We start from the raw sequence: 17,096 nt of genomic DNA, 5'->3' as shown, positions 1-17,096 counted from the left end.
AAGAGTAATATTTAATGATTACTTGCTCAAAAATAATTTATAAAAGAAATAAAAAAAAGCTTTAAAAATCAAATGAAAGAAATTGAGGAAAAACTAAAAAAAGAAAACAAGAACAATCCAAGAAAAACAACAAGATTATGAAAAGAAAGTCAACTAACTAGGAAAGGAGATCCAGAGTCTTAAAGAACAAAATGAAAATTAGAAAATTAGAATTGGGCAAGGGTAATCAGTGAGGTTAGAAGAGCCCAAGGGGGGGGGGGGAAACAAAATATAAAGAATGAAAAAAATAGAAGAGAACATAAGTCATCTCATAAGAAAAACAATAGAACAGATCACAAGATCAGATCAAGAAAACATAAGAATAATTGGTCTGCCTAAAAGCTGACCAGAAAAAGAATTTTGACACAATAATAGAAGAAATAATTTTTTAAAATTGTCCTGAAGTGACAGAATAAGAGAGAAAAATAGAAAAATCCACTGACTAGTAGATCTCAAAGAGATCCTACAAGGAAAACATACACCTCAAAGAGATCCTACAAGGGAAACCTACAAGGAAGCTCACAAATCAAAGAGAAGGTTTTGTAAGCAGCAGTAGCAAGAGCAACAAGAACAATTCAAATATGCTGGAGCTGCAATTAGAATTGCACAAGATCTATTAGCAGCTACAATAAAAAACCATAGGTCCTAGAATATTACATATTAACAATCAAAAGAAAGAGGGTTGTGGCCAAAAAGATTATATCCCGCAAAATCAGGTATAAAATTGAATGAAAAACAATGGACATTCAATGAACTGTCTGATTTTCAGGATTTTATCTCAAACAAATCTGAATTCAATAGAAAATTTAATATATAAGAAAGAGGAACTCAATAAAGACAAACGGTTTTTGTTTTATACATGGAAGTATAAACCGTATTTCTAAGATTGTTGTTAGTAATTGGGAGTCCAATAGAAAGATTAGGGTAGATCTGAGAATGGTATAATTCTGAAAAAACATAGCCACAGTAATTATGCTATATGAATGAGGTGTGAGAGCAAGAACTATACAGATGAATTAAATGGGGGAAGAGGGTTGATAGTTCTGAAATCTTACATCAGGAATAGGTTAAAGAAGAAACTATATAAATAGAGTACTCTTCTAAATCTATATAAAGAAATAAGAAGGGAGAGAATAGGTTATAGAAGGGTGTGTAAATTAATAGGAATATAAAGAGGGAGAGGAAGAGCTGAAAGAGAAGATAAGAGAGGGATTTATGTTGGGGATGCAATGCTGGAGGAAGAGGTGGATTGCGAGATTAAGTAATAACAAGGCAAATTAACAGGTTATTGAGTAGAAGTAAAGTAAAGAAACAGCAGGGATAGGAAATAAGAGATGTACACAAACACAATGATTGGAGTAGAATTTATTAGGGAAAAAAAGGGGGTAATAATCGTTGACCTCAAACAAAAGATTCAGTCAAGAAAGAAATCTATATGTTTGTATCAGCCACATTAATATTGTTTAGATGTATGTGTGTTTGTGTATATGTGTGTGTGTATATGTATATATATATATATATACATATACACACACACATATGTATGTAGGCATATGTATACATACAGACATCTGTATACCTAAATATACACATGTTTAGCTGTAGAAAGTTAACTTGGGGAAAATTGGAGGGAAGAAGAGGGGAAAAGAATAAAGTAAAAAGTGCACAGCAGAGAACAAAAGAAACCTACAAGAAAGCAAAAGATGGACAGCTATAAATGCCAATATCTTTTATTATATATACTTTCTTGAAATGGAAATTTACTGTTGCATATTTTTTAATCCTACCTTATGTTCACCTTGTTCACCTATCTTATGCACACATGACAATTCTTTCATTTTCTCTTTGTTTTTTCTTATTTTGCATTTAACTTTTAAATAAATAAATGCAGTTCAAAAAGAAAGAACCCAGAAAGTCTTCCATGAGCTAATGAAAAGTGAAATGTATTATGTACAAAGTAACAGCAATATTGTAAGATGATTAGCTGTGAATGATTGAGTTATGATGAAAAATGCTAGACATACCTAGAGAAAGAACTGATAGTGTCTGAATATAGATTGAAGCTTACTTTTTTTTTACTTTATTTTTCTTGATGGTTTTTTGTCACATATATATAATTTTTCACAATATGATTAATATGGAAATACTTTGCCTTTCCAATGGAGGTGTGGTGGAGAGGAAGAAAAAAAATTGTTTTAAAAACAAATGTTTAAAAGTGTTGTTCTCTTGGTTACCAGATAGAAATGATGAATAGGATATTCTCAGAAAACTCTGGAAAGTTTTCCATGAACTGATGCAAAGTGAAATGTATTATGTACAAAGTAACAGCAATATTGTAAGATCTGTGAACAACTGAGTCATTCTTAGCAACATAATGATCCAAAACAACTCTGAAGTATATTTGATGAAAAATGCTAGAGACATAATCAGAGAAAAAACTGATTGAAGCATACTTTTTTTTCCCCTAAATTTTTATTCTTTTTGACCTCCACAGCATTTGATACTATTGACCTCCCTCTCTTCTTGAATATTCTTTCTTTTGGAAGTTTTTAATAACAATACTCTCTGTTCTCATCGGAACATGAGTCTTGTCTGATTGTCTGACTGATTGACTGATCTTCAGTTTCCTTTTATGGATCATTATTCTTATCATGTCCTTTATTTATCATGTCATGTTATTTATTTAGGATCATGTTATCCTAAAGATTCTGTCCTTGGTTCTCTTTTCTCCTCTCTTATTGACTTCATAAGCTCCCAAGAGTCCAATTAGTGTATGTCTATGTAGATAATTTCATATAACATGTAATATATTCTATATGTATGGATATCTATGTGTGTGTACATGTATACGTATGTCATGGTCCACTCCTGAGCTCTGATCTTGCAATATTAACTCCTTACCTGTCATTACATTGTGCTCTTTAAATCTACATTTTCTGTACATTTTTTTGGAATTAAGATCCATTCTCAAAATTTCCCCTCAAAAAAAAGTAATGAAACGTGCATTTAATGCAAAATATCTCACTCAACTAATTGAGAAAACAGGGAACATCAGCTCATCTGATTAGAGTCAATAATTAGAGTCTAGTGTCAATAGAAGGACAGACATCACTGCTTTGACAGAAATGGAATTACTGCTTGTCCTAAGCAATTCACATACCTACTTGCTATTCTAGAAAACTTACCTAGGTCTGTCCACAAGCAAGGATTAAGACTTCCACTTGTGCAGTGATAGATTAAAATGGATTTTGGTCTGAAAAACAAAAGGGAAATTAGATAAGTTCAGCATTGTAAAAGAGAAAATAAAATTGTGTTTAAAGGAAAATGATTGTTTAATAGTAGGCAATGATTTTCAGTGTCTTAGGGATTTATTTTGCTAAATGATATAGCAAAATGAAGCTGAGGTAGGAGAGGATGTGGTGTTTGTAGGTCAAATAGTTGGGCAATATTTATTCATTTTAGGTTTATGATGATGCAAGATATACCACAGAGATGCAAACTCTGGCTTACAAGTAACTCTTGGAGGACATATTTGCAAATTAGGCAGTATTTTTCCTAAATGTAATTAAAGCATGCTGAATTAGAAAACTTCTAAACATTTGAGTTTTCATATGGTAAATGACAATTACCAAAAGAAAAAAATTATGTTATTTACTATGAACTCCCTTCACCCATTTTTCTCATATTCTGTCACTCAGATATTTTATGCCATTTTCTTTCCTTTTACCTTTGTCTCACATGATGAAGTGGCCTTACTCATTAATGAAGCTAAGACTTTGTTCAAGTGATCCCATTCCATCCTCTCTCCTCCAAAAGATTGCCCTCACTGTTATATCTACTCTTTGACTTATTTTCAATCTCTCCCTCTCTATTGGCTCATTTCCTACTGAGTACAAACATTTACATGTCTCCTTTATCCTGAAAAACAAAACAACAAAACAAAAACAACTCACTTGATCCTTTTATCCCAGTATCACCCTATCTCTTCTGCTCTTTGTAACTAAACTTGAAAAGGCTTCTATAATAGGAGCTTCCAATTTCTTTCCTCTTACTCTCTTTTTTACAATTCTGTTTCTTACATCATTCCACTGAAATTGCTTTCTCTCAAGTTACTAATAATCTTTGAGTTGCTAAATTAAATAAAGTTTTTTTTCAAACCTCCTCTCCAGTCTTTGGCAATTGATCTTTTTGATACTCTCTTCTTTCTAGTCTTCTTACTATTTTTGGTAAATCACTCTTCCTAGTTTTTCCCCTTTCCTATCTGACTGTTCCTTTGCTGGATTTCTTTTTTAGACATCTTTCAGGATGTCTAAAACAGAACCTACTATCTCTCCCTCTAAACTTCAGTCTGCTCCCTCCACATTCCATATGGCTATAGTGGCAACACCTTTCTTCCAGTCCCTCAAGCTTACAGTCTAGGAGTCATCTGGAGTCCTTGCCATCTTCCACAATCCCCATGTCCAAGCTACTGCTAATCAATTTCACCTGTTTTATATTTTTAAAATATTTCCCCTTCTGTCCTCTGACTCTGACACCACTTTCATGCAGGCTTTTAACATCTCATGTTTGGATTATTGTAAAAGTCTACTGGTGGGTCTCCCTTCCTTGGGTCTCTCCCCATTCTGATCCTTTAAAAAAGATAGGCTTACTAAATACCTTTTCTCAGACTTGAAATTTCCTTTGTTTGAAAATGCACCCAACACATTAATCTTCCTTGTCACCAGTATTACCAGAAATCCATACCTGTGAACTGCAGTGTGCCACCCTACAGCCAGAGTGAGGTTAATGACTAAATCCACTGGGACTACATCTGCCACAGCTTTTGGAGTGGCCTTTAGTGAACGTAGAAACCCTTTCCCAGCCTGCACAATGGAAAAGAACATAATTTAAATCAGACTTTTAGTCAGTGCTGTAACTCAAGTAGCTTATACATTCAACTTTTGAAATCTCACTTGAATTCTTTTTTACTCCTGTTTGCTGACTATAACGGCTTCCCTTTGCCCATTCAGATCAGATCTAAACTCCTCATCCAGTATGAAGTGGGTTTGAGTGAGAAAAACTTGATTTCAAATATTGCTCTTGACACTTATTATATGTACTATGACAATATCAATGAAGCTATTTTCCCATCTATAAAATGGGGACAATAATATCCATGGTTAAGAGGCAATGTGGTGTCTAGAACATCAGGATTCAAATCCTACTTCTGACACACACTGGCTCATTCATTGCCTTAGGTTAACTCCCTAAGCCTTAAATTTGTTCCATATGCCAGTAAAATCAGAGATCCAGTTGAAAAACAAACAAACAAACAAGAACATCAAAAACCCGACAATATACCCAAAGTATTGACTGTGTTTTTGTGAAGCTGAAATAAAATGATATGTGTAGTGTTTCTCAAAATTTAAAAGTACAGAGTATTATTATTTTAGATTTCAAAACTTTCTCTAATCTAGCACCTATCCAACCCTGTCTTCTATTGCTATCTAATATAAACTCTCTTCTAAAGGTTTTAAACATTCATGTATTTCTCCTAATCTGAAATCCCCCTCCTCACCTCCAAAATTCTCTAAATTCTATCCATCTTTTAATCTATCTTAAGGCTCACCTTGTCCATTGGTCTCTCTTCTTCCCATATATTTTATTGTCAAATTTCTATGTGCTAGAGATGTCTCATACTCAGCATATCCAAAACTTAACTCCCCTCCCCCAAATTTTCCCCTCTTCCATTCTTGTCTATTTCTTCCAGAGGCACCACAATTCTTCCAGTATTATCCTCGACTCCTCCTTCTCTCTCAACCCAATCATTTGCTAAATCTTGCTGTTTCTACCTTCATTACATCTTTGGCATTTGGTCCATTTTTTAAATGTATACAGTTACGACCTCATGACTTTTTGCTTCCTGTTTGGTCTCTCTCTGCCTCTTGTCTCACCATCCTGGTCCATTTTACACAGTGCTGCCAAACTGGCCACATTACTTCTGTACTTAATTAACTTTAGTGGTTTTCTATTGTATCCAGGAGAAAATATAAGATCCTAAATTTATCATTTAAAGCTCTTTATAATCCAACTCCAAACTCTCTTTTTCAGGTTCATTCTCTCACACTCTGTGGGACCAGGCAAATTGCTCTTCTCTCCATTCCTCAGACATAATATTCTTCCTATCTCTGTGCCTTTGCACTGCCTGTCCCATGTGCCTGGGAGACATCTCCCCACCTCTGTCTTAGAATCCTTTTTTTCCTTCAAGTTAAAACAAGTTACTACCTTATGTCTTTCTTGGTGTCTTCAGCTGCTAGTTTCTTCCTCCCCAAAATGCTTCTCTTCAGCTGCTAGTTTCCTCCTCCCCAAAATGCTTTGTACTTATTCTGTACTTACTTGTATTTATTTTGGATATGCTTATATATGTCTTTGTTGTCTTCTCTTTTATTGCAAATTTTAAAAAAAATTCAATCATTCCTAATGCATTGCTCTAATGCATGGTGTTTAATAAATGCTTGTTGCTTAATTTTATCTTATGTTATTCTGTAACCTGTTTTCTTCTCAAAAAGATTTTAAGTTCTATTAAGACAGGGACCATGTAATGTACTTGTTTTACATTTCTGCAGCATTGATCACTTTGCATGAAAAGCAATGTGGTGTATTAGAGAAGAGTTGGATTGAGAGTAGGAACACCTGGGTTCAACTCATATACTTATTCACTTGTTAGTCATTTTTCACTTATATCCAGTTATTTGTGATTCTTTTTGGAGTTTTCTTGGCAAAGATATTGGAATAATCTACTATTTTTTTCTCTAGCTCATTTTATAGATAAGGAACTGAGGCAGGCAGAGTTAAGTGACTTCCCTAGGGTCACACAGCTAAGTTTCTGAGGCTAAAAATGAATTCCAGGCCTAATGATCCCTGCAATGCCACCTAATTACATGATTACTCACAAGAAACAACTATTATAAGCTTCAGTTTTCTCTTCTATAAAATGGAGTTATTAATAATTATACTATTTCATAAGGTTGTTGAGGAAAGCTCCTATAAAACTTAAGAATGTTAGACAGATAGAAGTTATTTTAATTATTGTAGTAAGTATTTGTAAATGTTTGTTAAATTTGAACTGAATTTAAGCTGAAATAAATTGAAACCTAAATGATAGATATTGCTACTTATACCTAATGGGTAAGAAGTATATAGCTAATGGATAAGGAAGGAAAAGAAAGGGACAAAAAAGAAATTTACATGATAACTTTTGTACATATATAAAAGGAATAGCAACTGAGCAAGAAGACTACTGAAAGTGCTCTTAGAAATAATGAGAATGAAAAATATTCATTTTCAGACTCCTGGATATATAACTATCCAATGGTTTGTTCAAAGGGAGCGTGGGAGATGATAAAACCACATTTTCTTCATTTTTACTTTTGCGTTTAGGTTTTTGGAACTTTATACCCAGATGAATTTATTTAGTGAAAACTTATTGAAGTTAAAGTATTTAAAACTTTAGAAAAACATCGTCTTTGACTAGACAGAATCAACATCTCTTCTTAAAATAAATTGTTTTCAAATAAGGAATAGTAAAAATAGGTCATATTGACTCTTTATTTCAAACAATAAATTGTTTTTTTTTAAAGAATGGTAAAAATAAATAGAAATGCAAAATAATAGGAATCACACAGTATTTTTAGCAATCCCACACCCTTCTGGATAAATAGTTGCTCTCTGAAAAGTTAAAAATCAGTAATGAAAACAAAAATATGAAGATCTGAACCTGGAAAAATACCACTTTAGAGGCTACTAGGTTTGGTTATGGTATCTTTTTTGGTGACAATCTTGGGGGCAGAGACAAAGTACAATAAAATAAAAGTTGTGAAAGCTTCAAGACCATCAAGTCTCATAGACCTTTCTTTTATAATATATATCTCTCCTAGATTTATATATAGTCTTTCTATATAAACATATACTAAACATAGTATATGTGTGTATATATATAATATACATTTATACTACTTAGTATTTTATTTATATGTGTATTGTACATATGTATACACACACTATATGTAGTGTATATAAATACATATATAGATATAGTGTGTGCATGTGTATATGTATGTATATATGTATAAACTATTACTTACTGCTGCTTAAATCCTAGAGAAACAAATTATTTTTTCACCATTATACATACCGCAATAATGAGTCCACTTGGTCCATTTAAGTTATCAACCCAACCCTGAAAAAGAAAATTCTACATTTTACAAAGAGCAAGATCTATGAAATTTTTCTTTTTCTGAAAATGTAAGCACTTTCTAGAAATACACTAGCTTTGTTCAGTTCCTACCAAGCCAGGGAGTATAAAAATTCTTAAAATTGAATAGCAAAAGTTGAATTTTAATTTGGGAACAATAGAGAAAAAAATTGTATTGAGACATTTTATAAGAGTTTAATATTAAAGTAGTATTAAAGGCTTTTTAAGTCAAAATTACCCTTCAAAATCCATTAAATTGCCCATAAAATTCCATATATTATTTTTACATAACTATAACTAGAAAGGAGATAAGGTAGATTAGATGCATAGTTCCCTCTGCATCATAGTCAGATTCAGGATGATTATTATAAAAACAAATGATTACAAATTTTATCTACATCCAGCTAAATGATCACAGGGGAAAGGGCTAAACTAGGACTTCAAATCAAAAAGGAGAAAATAAAAATAGGTTGGCAGGTAAGCTTATGACTGGGAGAAAATACTATCAAAGGATACACATAAGTATTATCATATTAAGGACTGAATAACTCATGACATAAAAGTTTCTTCTTTCTGTTTCATTCTAGTCAAGCAAAAAAAGATGCCAAGAAAGTCAAAGGGAAACACCTTGGACAACTTTTAGTTGATCTTGGAAAGCTTGAAAGACCATTTAAGAATTTATTTCTTGTTACCTTTATCAATCTAAGCTAAACCAAATCAAAATAAATAACAAAACCCCACAAATACTATGAATAGGAGAATCTAGAGTCACACTTGGTCCTGCAAGATGCTTTGCACTGTGGAAATTGTGGAAGAACTATGACCAACTCAAGGAGCAGAAGACAATTCTCTTTTCTCCTGCTCACTTTAGAGCCTACACTCGTTGAGGAGGATGGCCAAGAGAAATTCTCTCTTATTTTCTTCAGCCCATATATTTAAATTCACCTAAGTTAAGTACCATATGTTGTAACTCAATTATTTTTAGTCTTTAGATCAATAGAATTCTTCAAGTTACTCAATTCACTTGCTCTTTTATGTACACACACACACACACACACACACACACACACACACACACACATTATATAAAGCTTACCCCTGGAAATCCTGAAAACTTTCTTTTGAAACTCAAAGCAAACAGTAGCTAGATGGTACAGTAGATAGAATATAGGCCTCCTGAATTCAGGAGGACCAGAGTTCAAATCTGACCTCACCTTGGGCAAATCAATTAACCCTAATTGCCAAAGAAAGAAAGAAACTCAAGGAAAGTAAATATACCAAACTTCTTTCACTTAAAACTATTTCTAGGAGTAAGACCAGATAGAACACCAGCCTGAAGTCAGGAGGACCTAAGACACTTCACACTCTCTAGCTATGTGACTCTGGGCAAGTCACTTAAACCCAAATGCCTCACCAAATAAGAATAATAATAACTATTGTTTCTATATTGAGATGCCCCAAACTCTAATGAATGAAGCTAAAAGTCATAAACTGATTATTAAAATTGTTATATTCTTGAAACTGATCCAGTTCTTGTGAACGAATCCAACCATTCTGGAGAACAATCTGGAATTATGCCCAAAAAATTATCAAATTGTGCATACCCTTTGATCCAGCAGTGTTTCTATTGGGCTTATATCCCAAAGAAATACTAAAGAAGGGAAAGGGACCTGTATGTGCCAAAATGTTTGTGGCAGCCCTATTTGTAGTGGCTAGAAACTGGAAAATGAATGGATGCCCATCAATTGGAGAATGGTTGAGTAAATTGTGGTATATGAATGTTATGGACTATTATTGTTCTGTAAGAAATGACCAGCAGGATGAATACAGAGAGGACTGGCGAGACTTACATGAACTGATGCTAAGTGAAATGAGCAGAACCAGGAGATCATTATATAACTCAACAAGGATACTGTTTAAGGATGTATTCTGATGGAAGTGGATCTCTTTGATAAAGAGAGCTAATTCAGTTTCAATTGATCAAGGATGGACAGAAGCAGCTACACCCAAAGAAAGAACACTGGGAAATGAATATAAACTGCTTGCATTTTTGTTTTTCTTCCTGGGTTATTTATACCTTCTGAATCCAATTCTCCCTATGCAACAAAAGAACTGTTCGGTTCTGCAAACATATATTGTATCTAGGATATACTGCAACATATCCAACATATAAAGGACTGCTTGCCATATAGGGGAGGGGGTGGAGGGAGGGAGGGGGAAAAATCAGAAAAGAAACGAGTGCAAGGGATAATGTTGTCAATATAAAGTAATCATTAAATAAAAATTAAAAAAAAAAAAAGAAACGGATCCAGTTCTAGCTAGTTATCTCGGAGTGAGGAGTGATTCAGGATAACTTCAACCTAGCATTTCATTTCCATGAGCAGTGATCCTATGGGCTGAAACAGACAATGTAGCTAGTGGGAAGAATAGTGAATCAGGACATGGATAGAAGCCTGGATTCTTAATATAGCTTTGCCACCAACCAGCTGTGTTGACTTTGGAAAAATCAAGTAATTCTTTTATTTGTGTTAGTTTCTTGAGACATGAAACCTCATAGGTTGTAGTGATCCTAGAATGAGAACCTAGGAGAGTAGCTTAATAGGTATAAATCACTATGCCAGGTATCACTATTTTCAGTCATGAGCACAAATTACTGCTGAGTCTTTTTTTCCCCACTCATATTAATTCCTTATTTCCTAGAATCTGAGGTTGGTGACACAAGAAATTCATTGAAATTTTGTTTGAACTGGATCAGTGTTCAGAGCATCACAAGCTCATCTCATTAAGTTCCTTGGGATATCTTTTAAACCCTGAGCAGGAAAGAAGGCTGTCGAAGTCTGAAAGCAGCAGGAAGCAAAACCAGAAAATTTTTAGAGTAGCGAGGCTTACTGGAAAAGGTTCCTGCCAGCTAGCTCCAACGATGGATGGTCTTATGATAGCAACATTTAGGTTCCCACGTTCTTGATGCACCACCATCTCTCCCAAGGCCTTAGTATATGTATAAGTGTTGGGTCGATTCTCGATCAACTTAGGGGTGATTTCTTCAATGATTGAATCATCTAACCACCTGGAGGGCAGGGAAAGTAAAAAACAAAATAAAACAAAACAAAAAAACCCAAACTTCTATTGGTATCTATTAAACAGATCAAGAAAAAAAATAGAAGGTTTATACAGAAAATCAGCAACTAGTATTTACACAATGCTTTAAAGTTAGTGAAACACTTTACAGATATTATCTAATTTTATTCTCATGATAGCCTTAGGGAAGTGCATGTTATTATTATCTCCATTTTACAGATGAGAAAACGAATTAAGTGACTTGTCTAGGTTCACATTGTTGTTCATTGTTCATTATCTTTTCCCCCCATTTTATCAATATTATTTGATTTTTCAATTTACATGTGAAGATAGTTTTCAATATTCATTATTGTAAGATTTTGACTTCCAAATTTTTTCCTTCCTTCTCTCACCTCTCCCCACCCCACGACAACAGCAATCTGATCAAAGTTATACATATACAATTATTTTAAACAGATTTCCATATTTGTCATCAGAACAAAAGGGAAAAAAAGAAAAAAAACATGAGAAAGAAAAACCAAACAAAAAAAAGGAAAAATTGTATGCTTTGATCCACATTCAGTCCCTCTGAATGTGGATGGCATTTTCCATCCCAAGTCTATTGAAATTGACTCATTGCTAAAAATTGTTAAGTCCATCATGGTTAGTCATCACTTAAGTTTGCCATTATTGTGTATGACATTTTCTTGCTTCTGTTCATTTCACTTAGTTTCAGTTCAAATAAGTCGTTGCAGGCTTTTCTGAAATCAGCCTGTTCATTTATTATAGAAAAATAATATTGTATTACATTCATATCCATAAGTTGTTCAGCCATTCTTCAATTGATGAGTATTCACTCAATTTCCGGTTCCTTGTCACTACAAAAAAGCTGCTACAAACATTTTTGCACACATGGGTCTCACTGTTCATTTTCAAAGAGGACCATGTAGAGGGATGATGTCTTGACTTTTGTGTGAATTAGATTTATGTGAGGCCGAGCTACACAAAACTGCCAGCTTCAATTTCTCTTCCAGAATCATCAAAATCCAGTGGCAAGACAAACGTCAAGACAACGTTAATGACCTGGGATGTAGTGAGTGACCTTGGCATCTTTGATGTATGACTAAGATATAAGCACTCCGCAACACTTGCTTCAATTGCCTTCATAGTTGTTGGAATAAATTGTTTTCAACCACCTGTTCCACCAGGGGGAAGTCTTCACATGCTTGGAGTATACATTGCAGGCTGTTCATTACTCTCAACCTTAGCCCATTTGCTGAGATAATTTTACTGGGGTATGACTACTGTGCATGCTATACTTTCTTGGAGCCACAAGTGAGAGCTGAGTGCCAGGTGAATACTAAAAGTGAATAAATAGCCCCAAGAGGGTTCAGCAAGCCTTCAGTAGCTCATAAATGCCTAAGGCTGGATTTGAATCTAGTTCCTCCTGATTTCTAGTCCTGTGATATCCTTTGTACCATCTTACTGAGTTGTGAGATTCAGAGTTTTGGTATGCCAGATTTGTATAATAGAGATTAAAATTATTAAAATTTTCTTTATACTGTTGCTTCCATCTAGTAAGCTCTTCCAGTCCTTGCTCCTTCTGGAAGGTGGCTGAGATAAATCCAACTGACATCTATCTCTCTTCCCTTTCTCCATAGTTTTATTATCCATAATATAACAATAACAACAGTAATAATAATAGCATTTATATAGCACTTTGAAAAGTGCTTTCTCTATATTAATCCACTTGAGCCTCAAAATAACTGTGTAGTAGGTACTTTTATTTTCCTTATTTAACAGATGGGGAAACTAAGGCATATGGAAATCAAATGATTTGCCCAGGGTCACACAACTAGTAAGTGACTGAGGTCTAGATTTGAACTCAATTTCTGACTTCCAAGTTGTCTATTCAGCCTCCTACATATAGCATGCCTCATAATATATATTTTGATTGAGAGAATTCAATTAAATACACATTGTATATTTTCTTAGGCTAACAAAAAACAGATTTAGGACTGGAAGGTCTCAGAAGTCTAACTTGGCCTAATCTCTTCATTTTACAAATGAGGGTACTGAACTCCAGAAGGAACAAACATAATGCAATAAAAAGACTTCTGCATTAAAAAAAGATCTATGTCATTTAAAAGTTTGCAAGGCGTTTTATATATATAAAATCTTATTTTAGCTTTATATTGTAGATATTGTAGATAAACTTTGATAGATGAAGAAGTTAAGTAACTTACCCATGTACCCAAAACTAATTAATATTAGAAGTTGGATTTGAATTTAGGTCTTAGTGATTCCAAGGTGAACATTCTTCTGCTCACTTTATCATGCTGCTGTTCCAGAGGACCTCAGTTTGAAATGTCTGATATTGAGAAAGTAATTCTCTCTAAGCCATCAAATTCCTAAAACAGGTTGGACTATGACATTCCCCTGCTCTAAGAGCTTTAAATTGCCTTCAGGATCTGGTCCCAACAAATCTAGTTTCTAGACTAATTTCACATTACCCCCCTGACCCCATGCAGTCTATACTCTAGTGAACTGCCATGGAATAGTATGAAGCACCATTTACCATCTCAAATGGCATTTACGGCTCGACATTCTTTGTAGCAACAGGCTTACATGGCCTTCCACAATCATCGGATCACTATTCCTAATCATATAGCTACTCCGACAACTCTTTTAGCACTTCACATCCACTCACCACTTTGGCTTTGAAGCTGCTGTCTGATACTGATACTTTGTAGACATAGTATGACTATTCCTATATGTACCTATTTACGATGAGGCTTATATTTTTCTAGTATAATTAGTACTACTGATTTCCAATCATTATGTTCTGGGTAAAACCAGAGAAAAATAATTAACCTAATCCTAACTCTCCTGATCAACTCTGCCCTAGCAACAATCGTTTTTGATATTCTACAGAAATGAGATTCTATATCTTATCTCCATGCCCTACATTGATTGTCTCTTTTGCTTGGAATAACCTTGTTTCTCAGCCCCCTCTTGTAATTACTAGTTCCCTTTATGACAGTTTATATCAACTCTTGAATGAGGCCTTTCCTGATCCCTTTGGTTTTTAGGCTCTTCAAAGGGCTCTGATTCAAAGTGGCATGGCTGATACAAGGATCAGGGAGGGCCAGAGAGGGCCAGCGACAGGAAAAATAAATTCCCTCCTTTCCTCTTATAGAAATCTCTTCCATAAGTAGTTTCCTAGACAATACTTGAACTGTTGGATGTTGTTAGTATGTCCCACTCTACTACTCTTTGTCATTACCAATGTGGGAAGATAGGGGAGGAAAAAGAAATTTCTTTTACCTTCACTCTCTTACCAATACCACCACAGAATCTCACTCCATAAATGTTCCAAGCCTTGACTATTTTGAATTCTTCAAGGCTTAGCTAGCTAAAGCATCATGGTTATAGCCAATCTGCTTTCTCACACTGTTGCCCTCTTGACTCAGAAAAGTGTTTATATCTCATAAAAGGATCAAAGTATGGGTATATAATTTAGCTCCTTCCCACCTTTCCAGTATTCTTATAACTCATCTCTACATAATCTTGTTATTCAGTAACATTGTAATTTTTTTTGCCATTCAAGACACTCCATCACTTGAGTCTGCATTTTCATTTCAGAATATAAAGATAGGAAAAACAGAGCAGAATAACACGAAAAACAACCTATCTGGAGAATGGATCAAAAGAGAAAATATAAGAATAAATGGACTACCTGAAAGCTTGAAACAATAGTACAAGAAATAATCCAAGAAAATTGTTCTGGATCATGAAGGAAATGTAGAAATAGAAAAAAAAATACTCCACTGCTCATCACCTCAAAGAGATCCTTTGTGGAAAGCACATAGGAATATTATTGCCAAATTTCAAAACCCTAAGATCAAAAAGAAAATTTTTCAAGAAACAAGAAAAAACAATTCAAATATCCTGGAGCTACAATTAGAATTGTACAGGATTAACAGCAGCTACAATAAAAGATTACAGGTCCTAGAATCATATATATCAACAATCAAAAGAACTAGGCTTGTGGCCAAAAATATATCTAGCATAACATTCAATATCCATAATATTCAATGAAATATTCAATACCCAATATTCAATGAAAAAATGGTCAATGAATTTACAGATTTTCAGGACTGAAATAGGACTGATAGAAATATCAACCAAACCAGAACTCAATAGAAAATTTAACATATAAGAACCATTATTCAAGATTAATTTAAGGGACAGCTAGGTGATGCAGTGGATAGAGCACCAGTCCTGAATTCAGGAGGACCTTAGTTCAAATCTGGCCTCAGACACTTAACACTTCCTAGCTGTGTGACCCTATGCAAGTCATTTAACCCCAATTGCCTTAGCAAAAAAAAAGATTAATTCAAAGAATATAATGTGGACAAATTGCTTATGTACACATATGTCTATGATTGACATCAGGAACTGTGGCTAGCTCAAAAGAAAGATTTATACAAATGAGAGGCAGAGGAAGAATTGAAAGAGTGGCATTAGGGAGGGGAGGAGAGCTTGTAGTTTTTTTCAGAACTCACTTACACTGGGAATGGGTTAAATAGGCAACATTATATGTACACTATGAAGAGTATAGCACTCTCCAAAATTTATAAAGAAGTTAGGGGGAGGGAAAAGTGGAGGGAGATGCCAAGGGAAGGAGGAAGAAGAGAAGGGAGGAATTCATGGATGGGTGGAAGTTAAATAATAGCAAGACAGGTTAAAGAGCAGAATTAAAGTAGAAGACTTAGCAGAGATAGGAAAGAAGAGATGTGCATAAAGAACACAACATGGGTCAGGAGTTGAATTTATTAGGGAAAAAAAGTATGGCTAGTAGTCATTGATCTTAGAGAAAGTCAAGTTTGAAAATTCAATTAGGAGAGACTTTTACATTATATGTCAGCCATACTAATTTTGTTTTAGATGCATGTTCACATATGGATTAATGCATGTGTGTGTGTGTGTGTGTGTGTGTATGTGTTTGGGTATATGTAGATATGCATGAATGTTGCTCTATGTAGGTGTTTATAGATATATGTATATGTGTGGGTCTGGGGATAGGTGTGAATACATATGTATAACACAGTCTATATGTGTGTGGAGTATGTATGTGTATGTATGTGTGTATGTGTATGTGTGCCTGTATATGCATCTATTAAATATAGCTGTGTGTAAAGAGCTGAAACTTTGAATAGGTGCACTTGAACCAGCCAATTGAACACTTAAGGCTAATTACGTATTCGACAGTGACTATTTGCATATGATTAGAATTGCTCTTCTCACAGTTAATGCTGGCTCAATGTTTGGGGTTAAGAGAATTGTAGGTAAGGATTAAGGGGTGGGGTGAGAGAGGTGACAGAACTGTACTTGGCCACAGGATGAGGAAGAGAAAAGTGTGGAGATTCTGGATTTTAGAATCAAGGTGGGATTCTTGGCAAAACTCCTGGCAGTTTTGTCCATCTCCTTCACTTCTCCCCCTAAAGACCAAGGACTTTGCTCATCCTAACTCTGGCTGATCCAGGGAGCTGGCTTGGACTTTACAGCCGTGCTTAACTATAACTTGCTTGGGGAGGTGGAGGGATGAAAGGAGAAAAAAAGAAGAAAGTAAAAAAAGTACACAGCAGGGAATAAAAGAACAACTTACAAGGAAGTAAAGAAAAGATGGACACTCATGAATATAATTTCTTTTACAATTATATTTCCTTTCTTGAACTAGAAATTTATTGTTATATTTTGAATG

At 34.4% G+C, this 17,096-nt stretch overlaps 1 protein-coding gene across 3 annotated transcripts in view; it reads right to left on the bottom strand.

Moving 5' to 3' along the window:
* The window catches only part of FAR2 (fatty acyl-CoA reductase 2), a 185,770-nt gene that overhangs the window by 35,253 nt on the left and 133,421 nt on the right, over positions 1-17,096 (bottom strand). For all 3 annotated transcript variants that reach the window (XM_051961134.1, XM_051961132.1, XM_051961133.1), the window contains exons 5-8: positions 11,162-11,339; positions 8,213-8,257; positions 4,783-4,901; positions 3,225-3,292 (exon numbers count right to left, since the gene is read on the bottom strand). In XM_051961134.1, coding sequence (XP_051817094.1) covers positions 3,225-3,292; positions 4,783-4,901; positions 8,213-8,257; positions 11,162-11,339 — 410 coding nt within the window. The remainder of the gene's footprint in view (positions 1-3,224; positions 3,293-4,782; positions 4,902-8,212; positions 8,258-11,161; positions 11,340-17,096) is intronic.

The sequence above is a fragment of the Antechinus flavipes genome, chromosome 5, assembly GCF_016432865.1.
Source record: "Antechinus flavipes isolate AdamAnt ecotype Samford, QLD, Australia chromosome 5, AdamAnt_v2, whole genome shotgun sequence".
NCBI classification, from domain to species: domain Eukaryota; kingdom Metazoa; phylum Chordata; class Mammalia; order Dasyuromorphia; family Dasyuridae; genus Antechinus; species Antechinus flavipes.
Note: the sequence above shows the minus strand (reverse complement) of the source record. Positions and strands in the feature narration are given on the sequence as shown.